At 39.4% G+C, this 21,909-nt stretch overlaps 4 protein-coding genes across 9 annotated transcripts in view; 1 reads left to right on the top strand and 3 right to left on the bottom strand.

Moving 5' to 3' along the window:
* LOC138124951 (protein prickle-like) overlaps positions 1–21,909 on the top strand; it is a 201,150-nt gene that overhangs the window by 140,555 nt on the left and 38,686 nt on the right. The gene's annotated exons all lie outside the window — the stretch shown is intronic.
* LOC138124952 (neprilysin-2-like) lies at positions 13,135–16,159 on the bottom strand. Its single transcript, XM_069040152.1, has 8 exons — positions 15,362–16,159; positions 15,163–15,315; positions 14,906–15,111; positions 14,691–14,852; positions 14,399–14,642; positions 14,179–14,353; positions 13,891–14,129; positions 13,135–13,688 (listed from the first exon to the last, which is right to left on the bottom strand). The coding sequence occupies exons 1-8, from the start codon at positions 16,034–16,036 to the stop codon at positions 13,356–13,358; spliced, it is 2,187 nt and encodes a 728-aa protein (XP_068896253.1). The 5' UTR covers positions 16,037–16,159; the 3' UTR covers positions 13,135–13,355.
* LOC138124956 (neprilysin-2-like) lies at positions 16,343–19,148 on the bottom strand. 2 transcript variants are annotated; one of them, XM_069040156.1, is made up of 10 exons: positions 18,961–19,102; positions 18,767–18,906; positions 18,437–18,714; positions 18,234–18,389; positions 17,967–18,187; positions 17,754–17,915; positions 17,458–17,704; positions 17,034–17,202; positions 16,794–16,984; positions 16,343–16,744 (listed from the first exon to the last, which is right to left on the bottom strand). In XM_069040156.1, the coding sequence occupies exons 2-10, from the start codon at positions 18,879–18,881 to the stop codon at positions 16,412–16,414; spliced, it is 1,872 nt and encodes a 623-aa protein (XP_068896257.1). In that variant the 5' UTR covers positions 18,882–18,906; positions 18,961–19,102; the 3' UTR covers positions 16,343–16,411. The 2 variants fall into 2 exon arrangements, with proteins under 2 accessions (XP_068896257.1, XP_068896256.1); XM_069040155.1 differs by having other exon boundaries at positions 18,437–18,906; positions 18,961–19,148.
* On the bottom strand, positions 19,200–21,885 carry LOC138124957 (endothelin-converting enzyme 1-like). 2 transcript variants are annotated; one of them, XM_069040159.1, is made up of 9 exons: positions 21,683–21,885; positions 21,514–21,635; positions 20,979–21,457; positions 20,817–20,933; positions 20,572–20,771; positions 20,380–20,517; positions 19,910–20,331; positions 19,644–19,855; positions 19,200–19,594 (listed from the first exon to the last, which is right to left on the bottom strand). In XM_069040159.1, exons 1-9 carry the CDS (start codon positions 21,691–21,693, stop codon positions 19,265–19,267), a joined length of 2,031 nt encoding a protein of 676 aa, XP_068896260.1. In that variant the 5' UTR covers positions 21,694–21,885; the 3' UTR covers positions 19,200–19,264. The 2 variants fall into 2 exon arrangements, with proteins under 2 accessions (XP_068896260.1, XP_068896259.1); XM_069040158.1 differs by having other exon boundaries at positions 21,505–21,635; positions 21,683–21,883.

Raw genomic sequence — 21,909 nt, 5'->3', positions numbered from 1 at the left:
TATCAAAAAAATATTTTTTCACTCACCGGCTTCATTTACCTACCTTCAGGATCGTTAAGAATGTTTACGTTAATAATCCGACATACTAATTAAAATTTGCAATAAAGTCAAATTGGCTTATCTTTCATACTTCAACAAAGAGAGGCCGACGTCAAAGTCTTGAAATATTCAATTTTTGTGAGATTCTGCCGGTTGTGAGCAGTGAGCACTACAGAGTAAACCTTTTCCATGTTGTAGTAAGTGATCATGCAATTAGGCATTTCATGAGCATAAACTGCGTTTGTTGTTTGCGTTCTACGAGCTGTGGCTTTTATTGTTTCGGAAGAAGTAAAAGAAGTTGTCGTTATCTAAATTGCGATAAACACAAAACTATTTTCATGAAAGCTTAAAATGTTATCTGTCCGTCAAGGATAGTAAAAAGTTCGAGGAATTCAAGGCTTGGTTGCATCAATTTCTTTTATGGCAACAAACGCGACACGCACGTCGTTTGTTACTGGCGGCCATGTTAAAATAAGACACGAAATAACGTCATTTGATACGTTTCAGCAATGATCATTTCACCACTAGTATGCCAAATGCGAGTTTTATGCATTTCTTACATGCATAATTTAGAAGTCTCCGCGGGAGTCGTGGTGGATCGTGGGCACGAAGAAGGTTGAGTAATTTTTTGAGGTATCGTGTGTCCTTAAACGTCCCTCACAGGAAATTTTCTAATTAAACGTCCAAAATGAACGTTATTGTTCTGTAACAATCTTCCAGCTACCCTTGAAAGTACTTCTGCAATATTGACTCTCACATATACAAAAATTGGTCACAAGTTTAGATCAACGAACTGTACTTCAGGATGCTTTGTAAACACGCCGTTGCCAATCAACTGCTTCGAAAGCGTGCTACAGAAATTCTCCGACTTGATTCACCTCTTCCGTGACTACTCAGCCCCCTTGCAAGCTAGTGCAATGATTTTTACTGAAACTGCAGCTGACGAAACACTCCAACTATTAGTGAAAACCCCATCAAAATACGTTAATTAATTTTTCAGTTATAAGAGCCCAAGTGATACATACGTATATATAAATTTTACCTTTTATAATACCTTAAGATTATCTGAATCAATTAGTGATTAATTTTCAAAATCCTGTCCAACTCTACCGGAATTATCTAGTATAGGTCCAATAAATTAAATGAATATTTTCAAAGAACTACACAAAACTTCTGGAAATATTGTAAACAAATTTTTCTTCAGTCTCCTGTAAATATTCCATCGACTAGTATGTACGTCTGTTCCCAAAGCTTAATAGAGGGCAAAATAAAAGCTATGAGCAGCTTTAGATTAATTGTAAGAAAATATTTAATTGGCAGTTTTCAATCCAGTTTGTCAGTTTTTTAAATAGACTAAAACTGAAGGTCTACTAATAAATCAAACAAGTTTAAAGCAGCCAATTTCAAACTTAAGCTGACAGTGTTTAATACTGCAATTTTAGTTTTATTATTTTGCACATTAAAATGCTTCGCCTCTTGAGGATTAAGATTAATTAAGACTCTAATCTTCGTGCGAAGATTGTTTTCCTTAGAAATTAAATTTTTTATTAATCTTAATATGTCATATTTTTCTGCTAAAGCGCAAAAGCATGAACAAGCAAAGCAGTGACTAGTTAATTTTTCATTTAATCATCAAGCTCCTTCATCATGAAGCCAAATTTTGGAAGAAATTCTTTATATTAGTTTTTTCCAATTACCTTGCCATACAGAAAGCGAAGGATTTCAGCTTTCAGCCACGGTGGCAACAATTTCTGACTTGTGCATATTGTTAAATCCTTTCATCGGCCTCTACAGTTGCCACAAATAGACTTCCATAATAGACTTGGAACACTCTAAAGCTTTATCTCAGCTCATTTAGTTCTGTTAAAGAAGCGCTCTTGAATGCACACTAATTAACGACGGGCGGACACGGAAGCTCTCGATCCTGGAACAATAAAACAGCAAAATCGCCACAGTTGAAAGAATGTTACTTTATTAGTGGGACTTAAGTATCGGTTGCTGCAAGCTCCTTTATCACTCTTCCAATTATGATAACCCCTTGTCGTTCATAATTTGATTGGCTGAAAGCTAATGGTCCGAGCTTAATGCGCCGTTATTCAGTCTTATAATTTACCCGAAAAAAAATCGAAAAATGTGTCCGCGCCGTAAAAAGACTGAGCCATCCATTATGATCTGTAATAATTCATGGAAGCCGTAAAAAATTCAAGAGACCGTTCCCGTGGGCGAAATAATTAGAAGATATAATAATTCTTGCTTTATCTCGAATGAATCATTTGATCCCATCGTAAATTATTTTAAAATATCGGTCATTATAATAAACAGCGCTCCCCAACAGTATCTCCTTTTACGATCTGGTGTGGCAACTGCTCACACGTCTTCATTTTGATATTTAATTACAACAGATTTAATTGCGCGGATTCGCCCGTCGATTGATTGACGGTTGACCCACCCTCCGACGCAATCCTTCCGCTTGTTTGGAATCCAGTTAAGGGAAGCCTTATTTGCGCTTCCATCTTCATTTGCTGTGAACTTGCTGGGTCAACAGCCATTACCGTATTGACAAGTCGGCCAAAGTAAACCGTGTGGATGTTTTACGTTCGCGTGTTTGTCTTCCCAACTGGCTAAATTGGAAAAATATTTGTCTCTTTTCGTGGCATCGCCACGGAAATTCTCCTTCTCGTTCAAAATTAAACTGGATTTTAAAACACTATTGACATTTCACCGGTCCTGGAATTTCGGTAGGTAAATATGATTTTTTTAAACTCACTGTTTACAAAGCTCCAAGTCGTCGGGTGAAAAGAGACGAGGCTGCGACGAATTTACATAAATTTTATGTGTGGTCGCACCTGATAGACCTGTAATAATCATAATGACATTAATTTAGAGATTGTAGTGGAGATTACTTAATGACAAATTGGTGGCCGGTACAGGTTGTGGAACAATAATGTATCGAGCATTTATGTGGCTGTGAACAGTCTTAATGATAATTATATGCACGCAGGACGAGTTTTGCGCTGGAAAATTTCAACGAATCCACTGGTGCTACTCATTCTTGGATCCGAGTGAAGTATTTGTTATTACGAAATTAATTTGAATTTTTATGGCTTTGGAAAGGAGCCACAAACAAAATATCAATTTTGTCAATATTTGCAGCACGTGATCCAGGTTATGTTTATTTTTATCGTGATAATTTTACTAAAAGTGACACGAGTTTGTTAATTTATCTGATTAGCTTCAATAAGAGAGGAATCAACAGTCAGGGACCCCTTACTACAGTGTTCACACTTAATTAACACAATTAAAAGGACAATGTACAATTTCAACACATTAGCGACGTTGTCTAAACATGTTTTGCTTGTTATGTTTATTACGTTGAAAATAACGTATTTCCAATTTTATTTACAAACTTACTTTACAGAATTACCCAAAGCTTTTCAGTTCCAATTATTTTGCCAGTTAAAATTCGGTAGAGCGATAAATTGAAAATGTTTTAAAGTTTTTTCAAAAAAAAGTAATGAACAATAATATCGCGCGTTCAAATGAAATCCTGGGCTGAGTAGGCGTTGGAAAAATTAAACCGTTTAGAACAGTGTAAAGTTTGAATTTCCCGCCGTTTGACACGAATGCCATTTGTTTATATTTAATCGGGACATAATTGAACATGTTTGTTTTCAGCAAAGGGTGCCCTTAAATATTTGCTTCGAAAATAGGAATCGTTAAGTTATTCTATTTTTAATGTAAAACATTGCAAAGAAAGAAAAAGAGAAAGATTTTTTTGGCTTTAAATTTTAGGTTAGCTGTCAACATGCTCCAATTAATCTACGCTTTAAAAAAACACAATTGACGGTTTCCAACGCCTTCCCAGGCCACGATTGCATTTGAAGGCGCGATATTTATCTTCAAGCGATCTAAAATCGAGTTTTTGTGTATTTCTATAGAAACGGCTCTTTTTTGTAACCGAACTTGAAACACCTCAAGTCTTAGGAGTTGAAATGAGGAAAGTATAATTTCAGGGATTCACACAATACATCAATTTATTATTCAGAGCAAGTCTGAGAGAAAGGCCATTCGATCATCTAATTTAATGTTCGTTCATAAGGCACGTCCAGGTATTATTATTAATGGCTGAAAGTTTCACGAGCAGAGGGACGAATGGGTGGCTCCGGCCTTGTTCTTTCCAAATTGACAAATCGCCGGTGGATTGTCGACGCCTTTAACACAACGTTCGTCAGTCAATCCTTGCCGTTGTAAAATTAAAACTGCCCGCAGTACTTAACATAATAATGGCTTGTCATTTATCACGCGTCCAACTTTAGAAACACTTCGAACCGTAGAAAATAGGCGCAGAGCGTGGATCGAATAGGTCCATCACGAAGTCGACGAAATTATCAAGCGGATTGAGCAATTCCCTGTCAAAATTACACGACCGGAATCACGACCCAACTCAAAATACAAGGTGGTGGTGGTGGTGGAAAGGTAAAAAGCAAAACTGGTTGGTTTACACGAAGGCACCGAGCTAGTCTATAATTAAAATTGCGATTAAGTTGATTGCTTTGACATAACATGACTCCGGAGGCTGCGACTTGCGCTTGATGGATATTGTCGACTGTTGTCGATGATTAACTACGAGGAAGTCGAGGTTTCTTGTCGGCCAGCGAGGATCTGACCACTTTTGTCGCCATTTTGCGCACTGTTCTGTACGAAAGAACATAATGCAGAATCGGTGCTTGACTAACAACTTCTTTCGAGTTGAATACATCACGACCGAGCGTGCATTATGATCGGAAATTCCTTATCATTATTCAAACCGAAGAACAGTCATTCATAGTAATAACAAATTACCGACTCGGATGAATTAAGAAATATAATATTAAAGTGTTATTAATAACATTCTATTTGTTGGCACGTCACTCCGGTAAAAATGTTTTGAAACATTACAAAATCCTAACCGTACGTTGCCCCTCCTGCCAGACTGCAGCTACCAGTTTTGAATAATGTATTCAAGACGATAACTCGATAATCATCCGATTGTTTACTCGGCCGGCCGGTGGTTCTTTTTCTCGGGTGCAAAAAGGTTTCGAAAGATGATTTGTGAGAAGTTGTGCCGCGGGAGTTTCGACTCTTAGAAAATTTCAAATTTGCTCGGGTGGAAAAAATTAAATACCAGGTAGTGCCCGCAGCCTAATGGATGTTTTACATGAAACTGATGAGGTATCAAAACAGCGCCGGGCCAAAAAAATCAAATAAGCAGAGGGATTTCCATAAAAAGGAACATCACAACAATGCAAAAAGGATGATGAGAGCTGAAATGCCGCGGTGTTTGCGTTTTTTCTAATTTGTAAAATTTCAAACTGTCAGTGTCAGACTTGTTTTTTATTAAAACTTCACATCATGGAAGAAGTTAGGCGAGATTTTTTCGTTGATAGATGTCGACGTTAAAATTTTGTTTTGACAAATCTTATGTTACGAGTAAAGAGGTACGATTGCTTTCTGTTAAATAAATGTTTAATAAAACTACTTTGTTTTACAAGTGGGAAATTTACACACGCGACCGCAGCGAATGTTGTAATACCAGGCGTAAAAAAGTGCATAGAAAATGTTTTGAACATCATTATCTCTGTAAAATGAAATTTTAAAACATTGGATTCTTAGATTGTATTTTCCTTGAATCTTTTTATATTTTCTTTGCACAGTTCGACGCTTTGTTGGTTTTAGACATGTCATCAACATGTTTATGTTACCATAGTGAATCCAAGAACATATAATCCTGACGATCAAGTTATCAATATCAGGTGTTCATTTAAATTTCTCCTCAAAGTTGACGTTGAAGAGTCGATTGTGAACGCACCACTTGGTCAGTCTGTGGAGTAAAAACACAAACGACGCAAGAAGTGAGGTTAGATTTAAATCCGTGGTGCGTTCACAATCGACTCTTCAACGCCAACTTTGAGGAGAAATTGAAATTAACACCCCATACAAGATGTTGGTAATCTATCCAAGAATTTCTTATAATTCTATAGATGACTAGATTATCGTCATCTTGTATCATTCTTTAAGTGCGTATTGATTTCTTCAGTAGCAACAGAAATTGCTCTTCACCCCTACACTCTTTCAAACTTAAATTAACTCGACAAGCCTGTATACTTCTATTTCAAAAGATCCTTCACTGCCAAAAGCAGGACACATCATTTCTAAGCATTTTTTCTGTGTTAGAAATTTTATAATTACGATAAATCATACGCAATGTGTATATTGTAATTTTTGCAACTTTCTGATTGTTTGCAAAAGAGGAACATAGGAGATAAAAAAAGAAATGAAAAGAATCATGAACAGAAAACAGTGAATGTCGACATAGGGTAATAGAAAAAACATAAGATATTTGTAAAGGGAATTAATGCAGACGATTTATGACGTGAAAAGTAGAAATAAGTGAATTGTTTCGAAATTTTAAAAGGAAAGTTGGTGACTGAAGAAGAGGATTGACACATTTGTAAAATTAATTGTTCTACATTCCTGACAACCATCACTAAAAATTTACATAGAACGAATGCCAGACAACAATTAGAGCAATTTTGGATAATTTGCATATTCACAATATCCCCTGGAGCGCCTAAGATCTAAATTTGTCAGCTCGCCAGAGCACTCTAACCCACTTGCCTTTCGTTCAACCAAAAATAACTTTCATCACATTCTCTACTATTTTCGCTTTCCGTTCTATTCCAGAATATTTCTTACTTGTGCGATTTTAACTGTTACATAGCCAGCGCTGTGTCGTCAAATTGTGTCAAGAGCAAATAAAAGAAAAACCTCTTATATCGTTCTAACCATAAAACAACTTTGTTTTCATTTTATGGTAGCAACAGCGGCCACATCGATTATTACACACATAAATGTATGATTAAGAGCTCCCGCGTGAAACACTTGTTACTTAAAGATCATTACCATGCATTGAATGGGGCGTTACGGCGCGCAAACCCACCGAAAAAGAACCGGACGTGTTATCAGCTTGATCTGATATCTCTGATGGGCGAGATCCATCCCATGTTGGCACTTACTCTTGACATAATGGGTGTTGTTAAAATAAACAGATGGGATGAAACGGGATTTTTTGTGTTTCTGGAAGCCGAGACGAGTGGTACTCAACTTTGAGACCTATACCTGTTGCGATATTTCCTCAAAGATATTTATTTCCACTGTAGCACTTAGTCGTCAGCTAAACCAACAGTTGTCGAGCTCTTCTGGCCACAAAACGAAGAGTCTTGTTCAGCTGTCATGTTCCGTATGTTGCGCACCGTTGGTACAATCCATCAAGAACAATCGTCACGACCACCTTGGAAATTGGTTCAGATTTTTTCTTGCGAAAAGCGATTCAGAGGCAGACGGTTTCGTATAAAGCGCCGCCCTTTAGCCACTTAAAATGCAATATCAGTAGTTTTCATCTGAATTGCCCGATATCCTGTCTAATTTACTCGGAGATGATTACCACCAAGGGAAAAAAGTGAATCTCAACCACTCATTAACTATGCATATGTATCCCTTCGATATCACAAATTAACATAAGAACGCATTCCTCGAGGCGGCCGCGCTCGAGTACCACAAGAAAAACCATCGCTCAAACCAGTGGCGCGGCCGTACAAATTTCGAACGACCCACACAACCTCACGCAATCAATGGTGGTTGGTACGGCGGAATCTCAAGAACGTAGTCGCAGTTCCAGGTAGTGGTAGAGTTGGGCCGGAACCTGGAAGAGAGGGTTTTCGCGATGGTACGCTACTGAGGCGCGGTTTAATAGATATAAGATGGGTTCTTGAAATACCCGAGAGAGGTGGTTAGCCACTACATTTTATTATTATTAGCCTTGCCGGACCGAGTGGTTATTGTCTTGAGGCCGTCCTTCTTCTCGTGTGGATCCGGAAAGGATGGAGGATAACATGTAGGTGTATTTTTAACCTAATCGAAGCGGCGTTCTGCCGCCATTAACATAACAATCATGTAAACACGCGTGATGCTTTTTTACTTGATGGACTTGATTTATAGATGGAGACCATTATTTGTACCAGCAAAGTCATATTCGAACACGAACCGATTAACAACCAGATACGGCGCAGGAGGAAGTTTCTAAGTGTTCCATTGGGTTACAGGTACTTGCTGAGGAAAAATATATCTTCTGGTAATGGTTGCGAGGAGCTATTGCGGTGCAACAACCCATGTGAATTCATATTCTTCCCATGAAGGAACGTATTAGAATATACAGAATGTTCGTACACGATGCGATGTCCATAACGATTATTTTACTATGTGTTACGGGTTTAGACTAGAGGTATGTACGACAAGCATTTACAAACATTTACAAAACAATGACAAAAGAAAATCAACTCGACTTGTTATTTTTATTTTTTACTAATATCTGCCAACACCCAATTTGTGAGTATTATTAAAAATGATCTATGGAAATTTTAGATGAATCTCATTTGCTTCGTAACCCAAGTAAAACACAAACTGGAAAACAAAATGCATGTCACTAGAATATATTTTTTCTTTCCATTCTAAAAGTGTCTCTGCCAATTTTTAGTTGATACTTGTGCTAAAACGATTCACATAAGTCATTTACAAGTCACAGTTACAACAAAACATGGCTTTCCCCGCTGGCCACCCATCCAAACACTGACCACATCCGACGTTGCTTAACTTCACTGATCGAATGACAATAGTGCTTTCACACTAGTTGAATCGCCATATTTGTTGTTATTACTAGAGCACATTGCTTAAAATATGTAATTTGAAGTTAAAATGTCACAACTATTTTGAAGTGTTTGCTTCAAAATTGGTGTGACCTATATAATTAGCCATATTGAAGGATCGCATGGAAGTAAAAAAAAAGGTGAAAAGGGAACAATGTGTTGTTGAGAGTAGGAAGTTGTTATTGTTTGTTGTGTTTGCTGCGCAAGGTTTAAGCATTTAGTCGTCTTAATTAAAGGAAATTGAAGATCCCTATTAAGCCAATGATTGCAGCTCGACCAATAGTCGGTGGTCACAAAAAAGCAAATCATATAAGTTGATTTAATTAGACCTGGTTCTCGATGTACCTTGCCATGTTAACCCATGGAGGAGAAAGTTCAATCCATTTATGATGACTCATTGCACATGTAATTTAAGAGCAATTTCAATAGCGGTGCCGATATGGAAGTCGGTCAAAAACCCACACGATGATATCTGCACCCATTTAAAACGATGGAACCAATACACAGTCGATCTCTCTTAAGACCATAGAGCCTAAGACAGAGAAAAATGGTTCGACTACAGTTAGCTATTTGAAATCATTAACTGGCGTTATTTCTTTTTTTTTTCTTGTTCATTTCTTTTTCGTAATGACATCACGTATCTGATTTTTTTTCCACCACAAATCGTATCCGATCGCGTCACTGAACGACCCGACACGAGTCTGATTGGACCCCAACCGGGTGACTTATGACCCGAGATATAGAACGCACAAGGAAATAACATCAATGGAACTACCACAAATTCTGTTAATTGCATTTTTGTATATGGTGTTTTTAATGCTCGATTCGTGTTTGTTTGGCTTTTGTTAATGCATTTTCTTTTGTTGCAGGTAAGTGTGTGATCAGATGAGTCCACCCAGTGGAGGTAATTTATTCGGAGGAGGTAAATCACGCACAAAGCTCTGGAAATCTCGGAAATTAACCGAAATTGCCTGTCAATTTGTCATTAGTTATGTGACGGTTTTATACGAATTTTTATAATTTAATGGCGATTATCCGAATTAAGGATGCTTTTCACCATCTTTTAATGCAGGACCGTGTAGATTTATATACCGGAATTTTTAATATGTCCACATTTTTGTGTCGCCGCGTTCGCTCTACCACCGGCATTTATTATTAATAATTTCCTATAGTTTTTGGTTGTAAATTAAGAATATCGTGAGTGGTGCCGCTTTGAGAAATAGCGGTTTTGTCAGCGTGTCGTTGTTAAATTTTTCGGCTTCTTAAGGGTGTTGACTAATTAAAAAACGATGTTTGTCAAAGACCTTATTAATTTTTTTTCTTGTTGCCTCGAGTTAGAACCCACACAGTCCCAAATTACTTCCAAATTAATTGAAATTATAGATTTTTCAAATATGTATACATTTTAAATACATATTAAAATATTCGCTATTTGAAATCGTTTTCTCAACGTATCATTTTTTCTTATTTTGCATATAAAATACACGTGTTTGCATATTTTAATGGTGTAAGTTTATTAAATTACAGTTATTTAACCAAAAACTCCAATTATTCTTGACATTTATTAGTAATGAGATTTTATTGCAATTGCTGTCCATATTTTCATGATTATTGCTAAACGTATCATTACACACCTTGTTAATTTGTATTTATGACTGCAAATAATGTACAGGATACAGGGTGCTTCGTTTAATCGCTCAATACACATGAAAGTACATTGTCAAGTCAGATAGTTTTCGCCCGAAATCCACTTTACTGGAAATAATGTGCGAAAAACTTTTTTATTTTAAAATTAACTTTTTGTATTTCAACACCTTTCAAAGGGCATTTAGGGTAATTAATGTTTCTAAAAGTTTACAGTTCGAATAGTTCGAATTTCTTCTTTAAAAACCGAAAAATACACTTCATCAGTCTTAATATTTAATTTTAAGCAATTTAGCATGTGCCGATTACCTTTTTAGGTCCAGATACAAAAGATATTCCCTGTTGTGATGTTTTAGACTGTTTTAGAAGTACTTCTCTAATATCTTTTAATTTCTTTATGTTGTTACTCATTAAAACATTAATTTCAATGTCCAAGGTCTTTTCCTCAGTTCTTCACTGAGGAAAACCGATCTTCTTTCACATACATCGCCTTTAGGAAAACCCTTTCAAACTTAATCTCACTGTACTAATTGTAAATAAATATTTAGGAAGGTATTTCATTGCCAAAAGCAAAAGGAAGCCTTTCATTATTTTTTTCCCATAGCAGATGTTAAAGTGTGGTTTTATCTATTCAGATCAAAAGGTCAAGTAGCATTTTAACCGCAAGGGTAGATAAAGTATTTTTTTTTATTCCCTTAACAATGCTCATAGTAACGATATTTTAAAACCTGGCACGATTAGTAATGATTTAAAAACAATGTTTTAATAATAAAATACAAATGCTACCTATAAAGAAAAATGGAATATTATACACGGTGATAAAATTATCTTCTCGAGCTCTCGAAGATAAAATACAATTTTATCATCTTGTAGAAATAATAAATAACTATAACCTACTTTTTTTTCAAAATTCCATAATCCTATTTTAGGATTATGTGCCTGCATTTTCTTGGCGTTTTGATAAATCTAGGTGGATCTGGATTCTCTTTTTTAGAGCACGTCTTGCTGCTACATACTTCCTTGGTCTTCTTTTTTTCTTCAAAATATTCTTGATTTTTGCAGCAATTTTTGAAGAGTAATAACAAGAAACCAACATATTTGTTTTCAATTTATCTGCCTTTTTAGATAGATTCGATTGGCTAATTTTATTCATGGTCAAATATTATTCGGATGCTCTTAATTTAATTTAAACTATTACAACTTGATATTTATTTACTCAACAATATTTCGTTAATGATAATAATTAGGAAACGACATTTTTTCTACTTGCCGTTGGAGAATATTGAGTGTCTAAATAAAAATATCGTTAAGAATGCTTTGAAAAATTTTACAAACGCAATATGTTACATGTAGCTAAATGACAAACCGCTGAAACGTTAAATTAATTTTCTGTTATAAATGGCTTTTGTTCGGTTTTATTTATAAACATAAACAACTCTAATTCTGTTGCCCAGATTTAAATCCAATCGACATCATGTGGGAGTCCGAGTTGGACATTCGTAGATGGAAACTGAAGTCTTCTTCTTCTCATAAAAAAAATCCGTTTTAAGTTCAAGTTGTTTTTTTCAAAGTAGCCAACTGAGAAGGTTTAGCTGCCACTAAAATAACTAACGATAAAAAACCGATAACTTCTGTGAAGCGTGTTTTTGATAAGATCAATGTTTGTGTGGCTTTTGTTTCCTTTTAAGACAACCATTTTATCGCGTCCATTAAAAGTTAAAAGTTGTTTTACGTAATCACAACAAAGCTCAGTCCTGTCTAGTAGATCTTCGGCAGCAGAGTACAAATCTTTGTCTACGTTCCAAATACGACCGTATTCCAGTTCCTGTAATTATTTTTAGAATGTCATGATCATAGTGGGTTAACGCCGCCAGCAATGACCCCTATTTAATGGTCTAGAATAAGAATCTATAATAACAGCTTTCAGACATCCAAGAAGAAACCATTATCTTTTGTTGAAACAAAAGCCACAAAAAATGACCGAATCGATGGAAAAAAGTTGTTTTGAACACTCGATGCCCCTCTATAAATTCATCAAGTTTCAATTAAGTGACGTTGAAACAAATTTTTCTACGAGAAACGGAAAGAAAAAACCGACGAAAAGGCGACGTTAATTTATCGCTTCCTCGGAGACACGTCTAATTACGCTTTTAAGCTTCGATAATTAATAAAATTAAAAGTCCGTCGATGCTAATTAGCGATTTATTCCCGGGATTGTTGCTGGTCGGTGTGGTACGGTTTTTCGTAACTGTTTCGAATTGCTTAATGGTGTCCGATCCGACACTCCGGGTATCATAAAGAATGATGTGTTCGGAGTAACGGCGACCTCTGCGAGCAGGTTACACCTCTAATTAACCGATTCCATTTAAAGATGCGACAAGTCCGCAAGTGGTAAGACACATCTGCGGAATGCTATTTCAATTACCGGACTTTTAAAAGCCACTGCCGACGTGAATCATGCCAAGTTGGATTTACCGAGACGTTTCGGGAATTTTACGAGCGTCCTCAGCGACGACCGGTCCATCTCGCATGTTGCACCGCGTCCGAACAATTATAAAGCAATTTTAATGAAGCCGGATCATCACAATTCCGTTCCGAGAGAGCCACGCACCAATTAAAGTCGTTAAGGCGTTTTTTCGTCGGGTCCGAAATGCAAAGCAACAACTTTGTAATTGCGATTCGCGGAATTGCGCCACAGTACCAACCTAGATTTAATAAAAAACAATGTATTCAATTGGATAATGACATGACAAGGTTAAGGCTACATGGCAAAGAAGGTTAATCTAAATGGTCTTTGTACGTGTGCGATAGGTTCTTGCTTTAATATCGTTTATAATTAATGTGCTTCTGGTACCGTCGTTTCCCGTTGAATAATGAGGAAAGTTAAATGTGTGAACGCACAAGAACAATACTTTCGTGTCGTCGTGTAAATCACAAGATCTGACATTTTTTCTCCGGGTTCATCTCAGATCCTAGGGGGCAGTTGAAGTCGGAGGCGAAGGCTGCCGAGTTCTTCTTGCTGAAGCCTACAGCGAAGGATGGTACTCCGTGGTGCTGGTCGAACCGGAGGCTGAATCTTAGCTTGGGTTGGTGGCACTTGAAGGCCCCAGACATTATCCAAAATATTTGGTTTGAAGTGTAGTTCAAGCCTGGGAGATTTGGTTCTTGACCGTGGTCCCGAACCCATTCTTGGTAGGCGAGGTAAGCCACATCGGGACCCACCAAATCAGCGATATTCTCTTGCAAAGCCATATTTGCATCTTTCTGCAACAAATTTACAAACTAGAACTTGCTTCAAGAGAAATCAACAAGAACCAAACACTCTCTGACAAAGTACTTAAAAGACTTTATAGCTAACACGCTTTCTAATGACACAAAAGAATCTCTTTTGCTCGTTTCTGCTAATGATCCTGTTTCTTAACACCTCGATTCAACTTTGTATCATTATTAGCATTATTATCATTACCGTAAACTCGCTCAGATGTTCCGTGTAGTTGTCATAATCATCCAGAACACACTGGATTTTCTCCTGGAATTTCTGCGCGGTCTCCTGCGACCACACGATGTCGCCGTCGGTTTGATCTGGGTCGAACATGAACCCATGGGTGAGTTCGTGACCGACGACACTACCCAGCGCCCCATAATTCATGTACTGGGGCCGTTGAAAATTATAGATGACACCTTGCAAAAAAGGCGCCGGCAGAACTGAAATTTTGCGTCAAGTGATTCGTCCCACTCTTGACAAACGACAAACCTAACACTTTGAAAGCTTCTGCGTAAAAACCGTTGACATGCAGAACCGGTGATTTTTCTAGCACTTCTTGCGTCACCTCCTCGGATTTTCTGTTAACGACCCTGAAGCTGTTGTCTGCGCGTCTGACGCGGAGTTTTGTAACCATCTCGACGATGTTGTCGGATTCCAGGTCGAGCTAAAATTAAGTGCATTAGAGGAATTTGGTGATGGACCAATTTACCCCCTCCATTTCGACTACTTCGTCGAAATCCTGGTTGTAAGCGGTGTCGGAAGAGCCAACGTATTCGTCGATTTCGTACAGCTTGTTGATGATCAAGTTTTTGGATGTCGTGTCGAGCCAGTCGTTCGTTTTGATCTTGTTCATGAGCTGCTGCTTGATCTTGTTGATCATGTGTTTGATGTCTTGTCTGCGCGGCGGCGGCAGGTACTTCTTCACGTAGGCCAGTTCCGCCACTGAAGGAAAACTTATTGAGAAGAATGACAAGAGAGATTTTTGTGACACTCCAACTCACTAGGATTTGGCGTTGTTCAAGCAGTATTTGTATCTGTTGGTCGTAAACACCAGATCGGGATTGACGTTGAGCAAGAACGAGTCGTAAAGAGTGCGCACACTTTCGTTCAAGTAATTGCGGAAATTTTCCACAATTTTCCAAACCACATAATTGGCTTGAGTTCTAAAATCGATTGCGGCTATAAATTGCGTTACCCAACACTAGTATTTACGGACGTTTTTGACGTGTCCGACAGGAGTTTCTGCAGATTTCTCAAGTACCGGCCCGCCCGGAAGTGCACCAGAGAGTTCTCCGTAAAAGGAATTGATGTTACCGTGATGTTATCCAAAAACTCGATCCAAGGTATCGAAGGGAATTGTTTGGCAAGCTCCGCAACGCTCACAACTGCTTCTTGTCCGTACTCGTCTTCATCTTGTACTAACTATAAATGTAGGCAATAATTACCATGGCCTACTCCTAGTCAGACACTTACTGCTTTTAAACCCTCTTCGAAATGGAACACTCGCGTAAACTCGTTGCTGGCCAAGTAGGACGGAGCTCCCAACACAATGGATATGTTCGTCATCAGATCAACATAAGGTTGTCTAAACTGAGGGGCCAAGCTCACCATAACTGGAGGACTTATCTACAAGAACATTTCAATCTGGAAAGATCTAGATTCTTTGACTCACCGATAGAAGCAGCGATCCTGTACTATTGTAAAGATTGACTGTTGCCACCCTCATGAAGTGCTCGAACCCGAACCCCAACTTTCTACAGTTGACTATGGAGCTCAGCCAGTGAAATTTCCTCTCGTCCCAGAACCGCCCATGCAAAACCGGCCAATCCCCCAGCTTGTTGATCAAGTTCAAGAACAATCGATTAGCATCTTCGTCTATGCCCTTGGTGTCCATGCAGCTCTTGTAGTACCTTCTCTGCAATTCCCACGCTTTGGGTACAGGCTCTGTGGTGGGCTCAGTGATCAAAGAGTCGAGTTGGTTCAAAGTGATCGCTTCCAATTTACTGAGCGGCGTGATTTCGTTCAGTTCCTTCGATCTCTTCAGGAACGTACCGCAGACGAACTCGTAGAAGTCCTCGCAAGGGTCTAGTGTGGGATCGATGATGTCCATGATTTGGGCCGCCGCTTTGACACAGTGACGAGTCGAACAGACCGTTTCGGTTTTTTGACTGGCCGAAGGAGTGACGGTCTTGAACAGGAACGCCTTGTCTTGCTTGCCGTCTCGTACGTACATTATGAAAACGGAGAAGAGGGTGATGAGGAGACAGACCAACAGCACCAAAACCACGATCAAAATTTTTTCCAGGATGCTTCGCTTCGCGCAGCAATTCTGCTTGTACTCCTTCATTTTTCACTGCCACTGTCACTGTTAATAAATATGGTAATGCCAGACGGTTGTGATTTTCGCGCAGTACTTGACCACGTCTTATAAGTAACTGTTCATACGCAGCACTGACTCATCGAACCAATTCCAGAAATTAATAGTTACGTAATAGTAAATATGATCGTTGCCACATTTTAATTAAGTTTAATTTAATCGAGGTTAATTAACTGTAGATTAGCAGGGGGAGGCAGGCGTCTTTCGACTAATCCGAGACGTTTTTACATCCGATCGAACTGGTCGAAATTATTTCACTCAACATGAAACACCATAACAGACTTATTTATGTTTATTTTAAAGGAATGCGCACAAGAATTTGTTTTTAAGATATTTATGCTGTTGCTAGAGCATCTGGCACTTATTCCGTGGATTCATGCTCGAACCTGGTACGCATTTGAAGTCTCTACTGAAATAGGGCGAATTGCGAAACGGTCCGGTGATTTTGTATGAATCGATCATGTGATCGGAACGATTGTAATTTAGTTCTAGGACGGGCAAATGACACATCAATGAACTGTAAGCTAGCCAAAACAATTGGTCGTTGGTGAAGTCCAACCCGGGGAGTTTCCTTTCAGGGCCGTTCGATTTCAACCACTTCTTGTAAGCCTCGTAGGACAAGTTGACTCCGATGTAGTTGACGAGGTTTTCGAACAAGTTGTCAGTCGTACAGTCCACCTGAAATGCAACTCTACAATCACCGCTCGATCAGTACCAGTGGTACCACCTTGAAATTTAAGTCGTCGGTGCAATTGCCCATACAGTCGAAGGCCTTGTGCCAAGTCGAATTTCGGAAAATTTCGCTGTACACGCTGTATATCAAGTCTTGTGCGATTAGACTACCGATAGTACCATAATTCAAGTAGTTGGGTCGATTCTCTTCGTAAAAGAAGTCGTGCAGAACCCCGGCAGGTACCCCTAAAAGTAGTTTTTCAGTGGAGTGACTCTACGGGAGTGAACGTGTTACAAATGAGGTTAAAGTGTTGGACGAATTTGGTTTCTTGCGAAAGTACTTGTTCGTAGAATGTGTATTTGAGGTAGTTGGTTTCTTCTTTGTTTGTGTTGTAGAGTCTGTCAAACTCGTTGTGAAAAACGTCGTTTAAAATGTGGATTATGTTGGTAGAATTGAATTTCATCTAAATAAGAGTAGTTAGTGGGTTGCAACAGTGGTTTGGATTTTCTCATGGGCTATGAGTCATATCTGCGCAAACGACGAATCTCGGTATCAAATAGGTGCTACAAACCGACCGGAAAACATCGTCATTCGTTTTCGTTTTCAGTTTTCATTTACAGATTTTCACTGGTTGATCACTCCGCCTTCGCGCATATATTTCCAAGGTCACAGCCCATGAGAGAATCCAACCCCTTTTTTTTTCTACGACTCTGATTACGTTTCCAGCACCGAAGTCTTTGTCGAACTGCTCTGCGTAGTACATTTCTTCGGGTCCTCCGATGATGTAGCTCGTGTTCTGGAGTTTACTGATCGCCGCCGTTCTAGTTGTGCTGTCCAACCAGTCCGCTTTGTGCAGATGCTCCTCCACTTGGTCCATTATTCTTTCGATTAATTCCTCGACGTGCTTGCGTGTCGCTTCGGGAACGTACCGCCTGAGGTAAGCGGCCTCTAAGCTGTACTGGAAACTTGCGAAAGCATTGAGTGTCAGTGAAATTACCGCCCATGTAATCTTACGAAGATTTGGATTCTTCGAAGCAGAAGGCGTCTCTGTCCTTGTACCACAAATCGGTCTGATTAGTTGATGCCAGATAATTGACCGACAAATCCCTAACTCTTTCGGACAAGAATGGAGAGTAGGCCTCGACTAATTTCCAGATCACGTAATTGACTTGCGTCCTGCCAATTGAACCAGATGACGGGAAGAATTACAACGGCAGTTGCGGTTACCTCTTGGTGGTCTCCTTGAGGAGCTTGTCGAACCTCCGCATGTAGTTCTTGACGTAGAACGCGACTTGTTGCCCCTCGGACAGTTTCTTTTTGGTGATTTGGTTGAGCAGCTCGAGCCAATTGATATTTTGCCAGACGAGCTGAACTTCCGCGATGGTCAACAACTGGAGCGGCCTGTCCCCGTACAGCACTTCGTTTTCATTGTGGACGGCGTCTATCAGCTGCAACATTAATTTAGTTGCTGCTTGTGGCGGAGTAAACACTCACATTGGCTAATTTGTTCTCGAAATACATGACCTCCGGCATTTGTGCTTTTGCGACGTCCTCGTGGGCCCCGAACGCCACCGCCGTCTCGACCATCAGAGCGACGTACTCTTCCTTGACCTCCTCTTCGATTTTGTTGGCGTTATCGGGAACGTTGATCTTAAAATATTCATTAAAATTCATTAGAGACAGGCGTAAAAACTGACCTCAAGTATGGTGCTTTCGCCCAGATTCGAGTAGACGAAGATGTCCAAGAACCAATCGTGCTGGAGTCCCACTTCTCTCAGGTTCACCATCAATTCGCCGAAATCGAAAGAGCTCTCGTTCCAGTTGTTGCCGCTCACCACCGGCCATCCGCCTAGCTGGGTGATCAACCCCCAGAAGGTCGTGTCGTTGTCGGCCTCGATCGCCGCCAAGTCCCTGCAGGATCGGTAAAACTGTTTCTGCAACCTCAAGGTTTTTGTGTCGTCGACGCTGACAGCTTCTGAAATGATCTGTTTGAGTTTATTGAAGCTCGCCGTTTTGGCATCGTCCACGATTGATTGTCGAGAGCGATTGGAGGTGTTGCCGCAAGCGAAATTGTAAAAATTGTGACAGGGTGGTTCGTTGAGGTCGATCAAGTGGTAGATCTGTTCGGAGGATTTGATGCATGAGTAATTGTGGCAGTACTGCGGTTCTGGAATTATCTCGTTAATCCTGGCTTGTGTATTATTAGTTTAATTTCACTTACCACTGACTAGCAAAATTAGGGTAATTAGCGCGGTTAAAGATGCCAACACTGCGATTAACGTCACTAAACTTTTTTTCTCCGGGACCGTTCTCTTCTCCCAGCATTCCATCATCACACTTTTGTGGTCATTTCCAAATTAAACTCGCTGCATATTGAGCTATTACGCCTCATTAGGAGTGATAAGGCGGAACGTTGGGTGTAGGTAATTTAAAGAAAACGACACCGCAATAGCGCACATGCTAACTCCAATTGGGTTTTATTACTTAAGGTCAGCAGTAATTAACGTATTTCATTTATTAAATACTTAACATTTTTCTTCTGGGTTCATCGCCGATCCCGCGGGACAGCCGAAGTCTTGAGCGAAATGAGGCGAATGCTTCACCGCGAAGATGTTCTTGTATTTCGCGAGCATCAGCTCGTAATCCGTCTCTTCTTCAACGTGCATCAGCTTCTTGTGACAATTAATCAGACTCGACTTAATCCAGAACAACTGGTTTGGAGAGTAGGGTACGTACGGCAGGTCTACATCTCCTTCGTTGGCTTTTGCCCAGTTTTGGTAAGCAGCGTAAGCGATGTCGCGTCCAACTATGTCAGAAATGATATCTTCGATTGATGCAGAGGTCGTTAGAGAAAACTGAAAACAGTGTCGTTGCAAACGAGATAAAGTGAACGTTGGGTACCACCTCTTTTTTCGAGAAAACATTGGAGTAGTCGTCTTCGAAACATTTGTTGCTGCTTTCGAAAGCTATGTTCGTCACGTTGCTGTCATTTTCCGTCAAGAGTTGGATCGTTTCGATGAATTCTTGTGCTATCAGAGTGCCCAAACTGCCAAAGTTGAGGTACTTGGGGCGGTCGCGGTCGTAGTAGAATCCGTGCATGAGTGGAAGGGGCAAGGCTAAGTCAACAGATGAACTCAGTAACAACAGCAAGACGATTACTTGAAACTTACTCATTTTGTTCGATGAATCATCGAAGAGAATTGTGGTACTCGTGGGTTGCAGGAGCATCTGTGCTGGGTCCACGGATGTTTCATTGATGCTGCGAAAAATAGAATCGTAGTAGAACTTAGACCTCTCGGTCATGATTTCAATAATATTTGGATTTTCCGAATCGAAACTCAAATTTCCCAAGTGCAAGAAATTGTTGTCGAGGAAGTCTTGATCGAGAACGTCTTCCGAAGCACCAACATCAATTGTGGTTTCTCTAAATTTGTCGGAATAAATTTGACCCGCGGTGGTGTTCCACCACGCAAGTACTTCCAGACGCTTCAAGAATTCTTCTTGCACAAAACTTATCATTTCTTCGACGGATACTTTTGTGTCATAATTTAAGTGCGTTCTGATGTATTCACTCTCCGAAACATACGGAAACCTGGAACCAGTGCATTAATGTATTGTTAGAACAGTACCCCGGACGAACATTTCCCTTGCTTTCTGTATGCAAAACTCCAATCTGGGCACATTTTGCGACTCTTCTCTTGTCCCGTTTCTAATGCGCTCTGACATGTATGGAGCAAATTGTTGCACGATTTTCCAGACGATGTAGTTAGCTTTTACTCTGCAATTTGTAGGTACTCGATCGGTGATCAATTCGAAAGTGCCAGTTTCTCACCTTTTTGAAGTTTTTGTCAACAAGTTGTGGAGTTGTGGCATGTAATTGTCAACACAGGAGGCCACTTCAGTCTCTGCAGTCACTTCATAACTTGCTCCAGTTATGTTGTTGAGAAAATCTAACCAATTTATTTGCGGATGATCTCTTTGCATTTCTTCAACAGTCGTCATTGATATTTCGGACTGGCTCTCGTTGACAACCTGAAAAGGATTTAAAACTTGTGGAGGTTTAGTCGATTTAGTCACCTTAGCTAGCCTCTCCTCAAAACGATACAATTCGTTCACTTCTTTAAATCTTCCTAATATCCTTAATAGAGTCACGGTGTTGTTTTTTAAGTAGTTTGTAGTAGTTGGATACGAGATCTGAAATTTTGCTGTTAAAAACAATTTTTACAAATCTCGATTTACCTTTAGATAGTTTGTCTCTTCTGTGTGAAGTCCCAGTTCTACAAACCAGCCGAATGGCAGTCCCAACTGTCTACATTTAAACATGACACTTATCCAATCGAATTCGTCCTCTTGCCATTCGTTTTCCATCAAGAGTGGCCACCCACCGATTTCCTGGATCAACGCGAAGATGCCGTTGTCTCTGTCGGCGTCCATTGCATCTAAATCTAAACATGCTTGGAAGAATGTTTTTTGCAACTTGACAGGTTGCCTATCTTCGGATGAAGCCGGTTCCACTATCGTCGCTTCCAGTTCATTTTCTAGATGTTTTTGTTCTTGCAAAATTGTCGCTGATATTTGCCTTTTGTATGCGGTTTTAAAGAAGCCACCACAAACAAATTCCTGGAAGTCTTCGCACGGATCCACCAACGCATCCACGTAGCTGTTAACCTCGACCACAGACTTGTAACATTCCAAGTTCTCGCATCGGACACATTGCACTAAAATTAAACTTGGCTAGAGCTTGTTGAATTCATTTTTTTCTTACCCTCCAAACTGTCAATCGTCAGCTTATAGTACAAGCAACAGGACGTTACTCCTATAACTACTAACAAGAAAATCAAGAACGTTACAGTTTTGCTTTTGTGGCACCCAGCTTTTTGTGTCTGCTGTTTTCGTCTAGAATTATTGAAAATAGAAAAAAAATTGAAAACAACATCACTTACTCTGAATTCATTGTTGCACATCGACTGCTCCAATTTTCCTGCGAAAGCGAATAATGTAATTTAATACTCAGTTGAAGGGCTTTTACATAAACCTAGTCTTATGTAAGTTCCATAAATAAAATTGGGTCACTCTAATTTTGGGAAATTTCTAATTTGCACTTTTGATCTATCTAAACGTTTTTTTCTATTTTTAGTGCTTGTGGGATGGGAACACCATAAACACAATG

The sequence above is a fragment of the Tenebrio molitor genome, chromosome 2, assembly GCF_963966145.1.
Source record: "Tenebrio molitor chromosome 2, icTenMoli1.1, whole genome shotgun sequence".
Lineage (NCBI taxonomy): Eukaryota > Metazoa > Arthropoda > Insecta > Coleoptera > Tenebrionidae > Tenebrio > Tenebrio molitor.
Note: the sequence above shows the minus strand (reverse complement) of the source record. Positions and strands in the feature narration are given on the sequence as shown.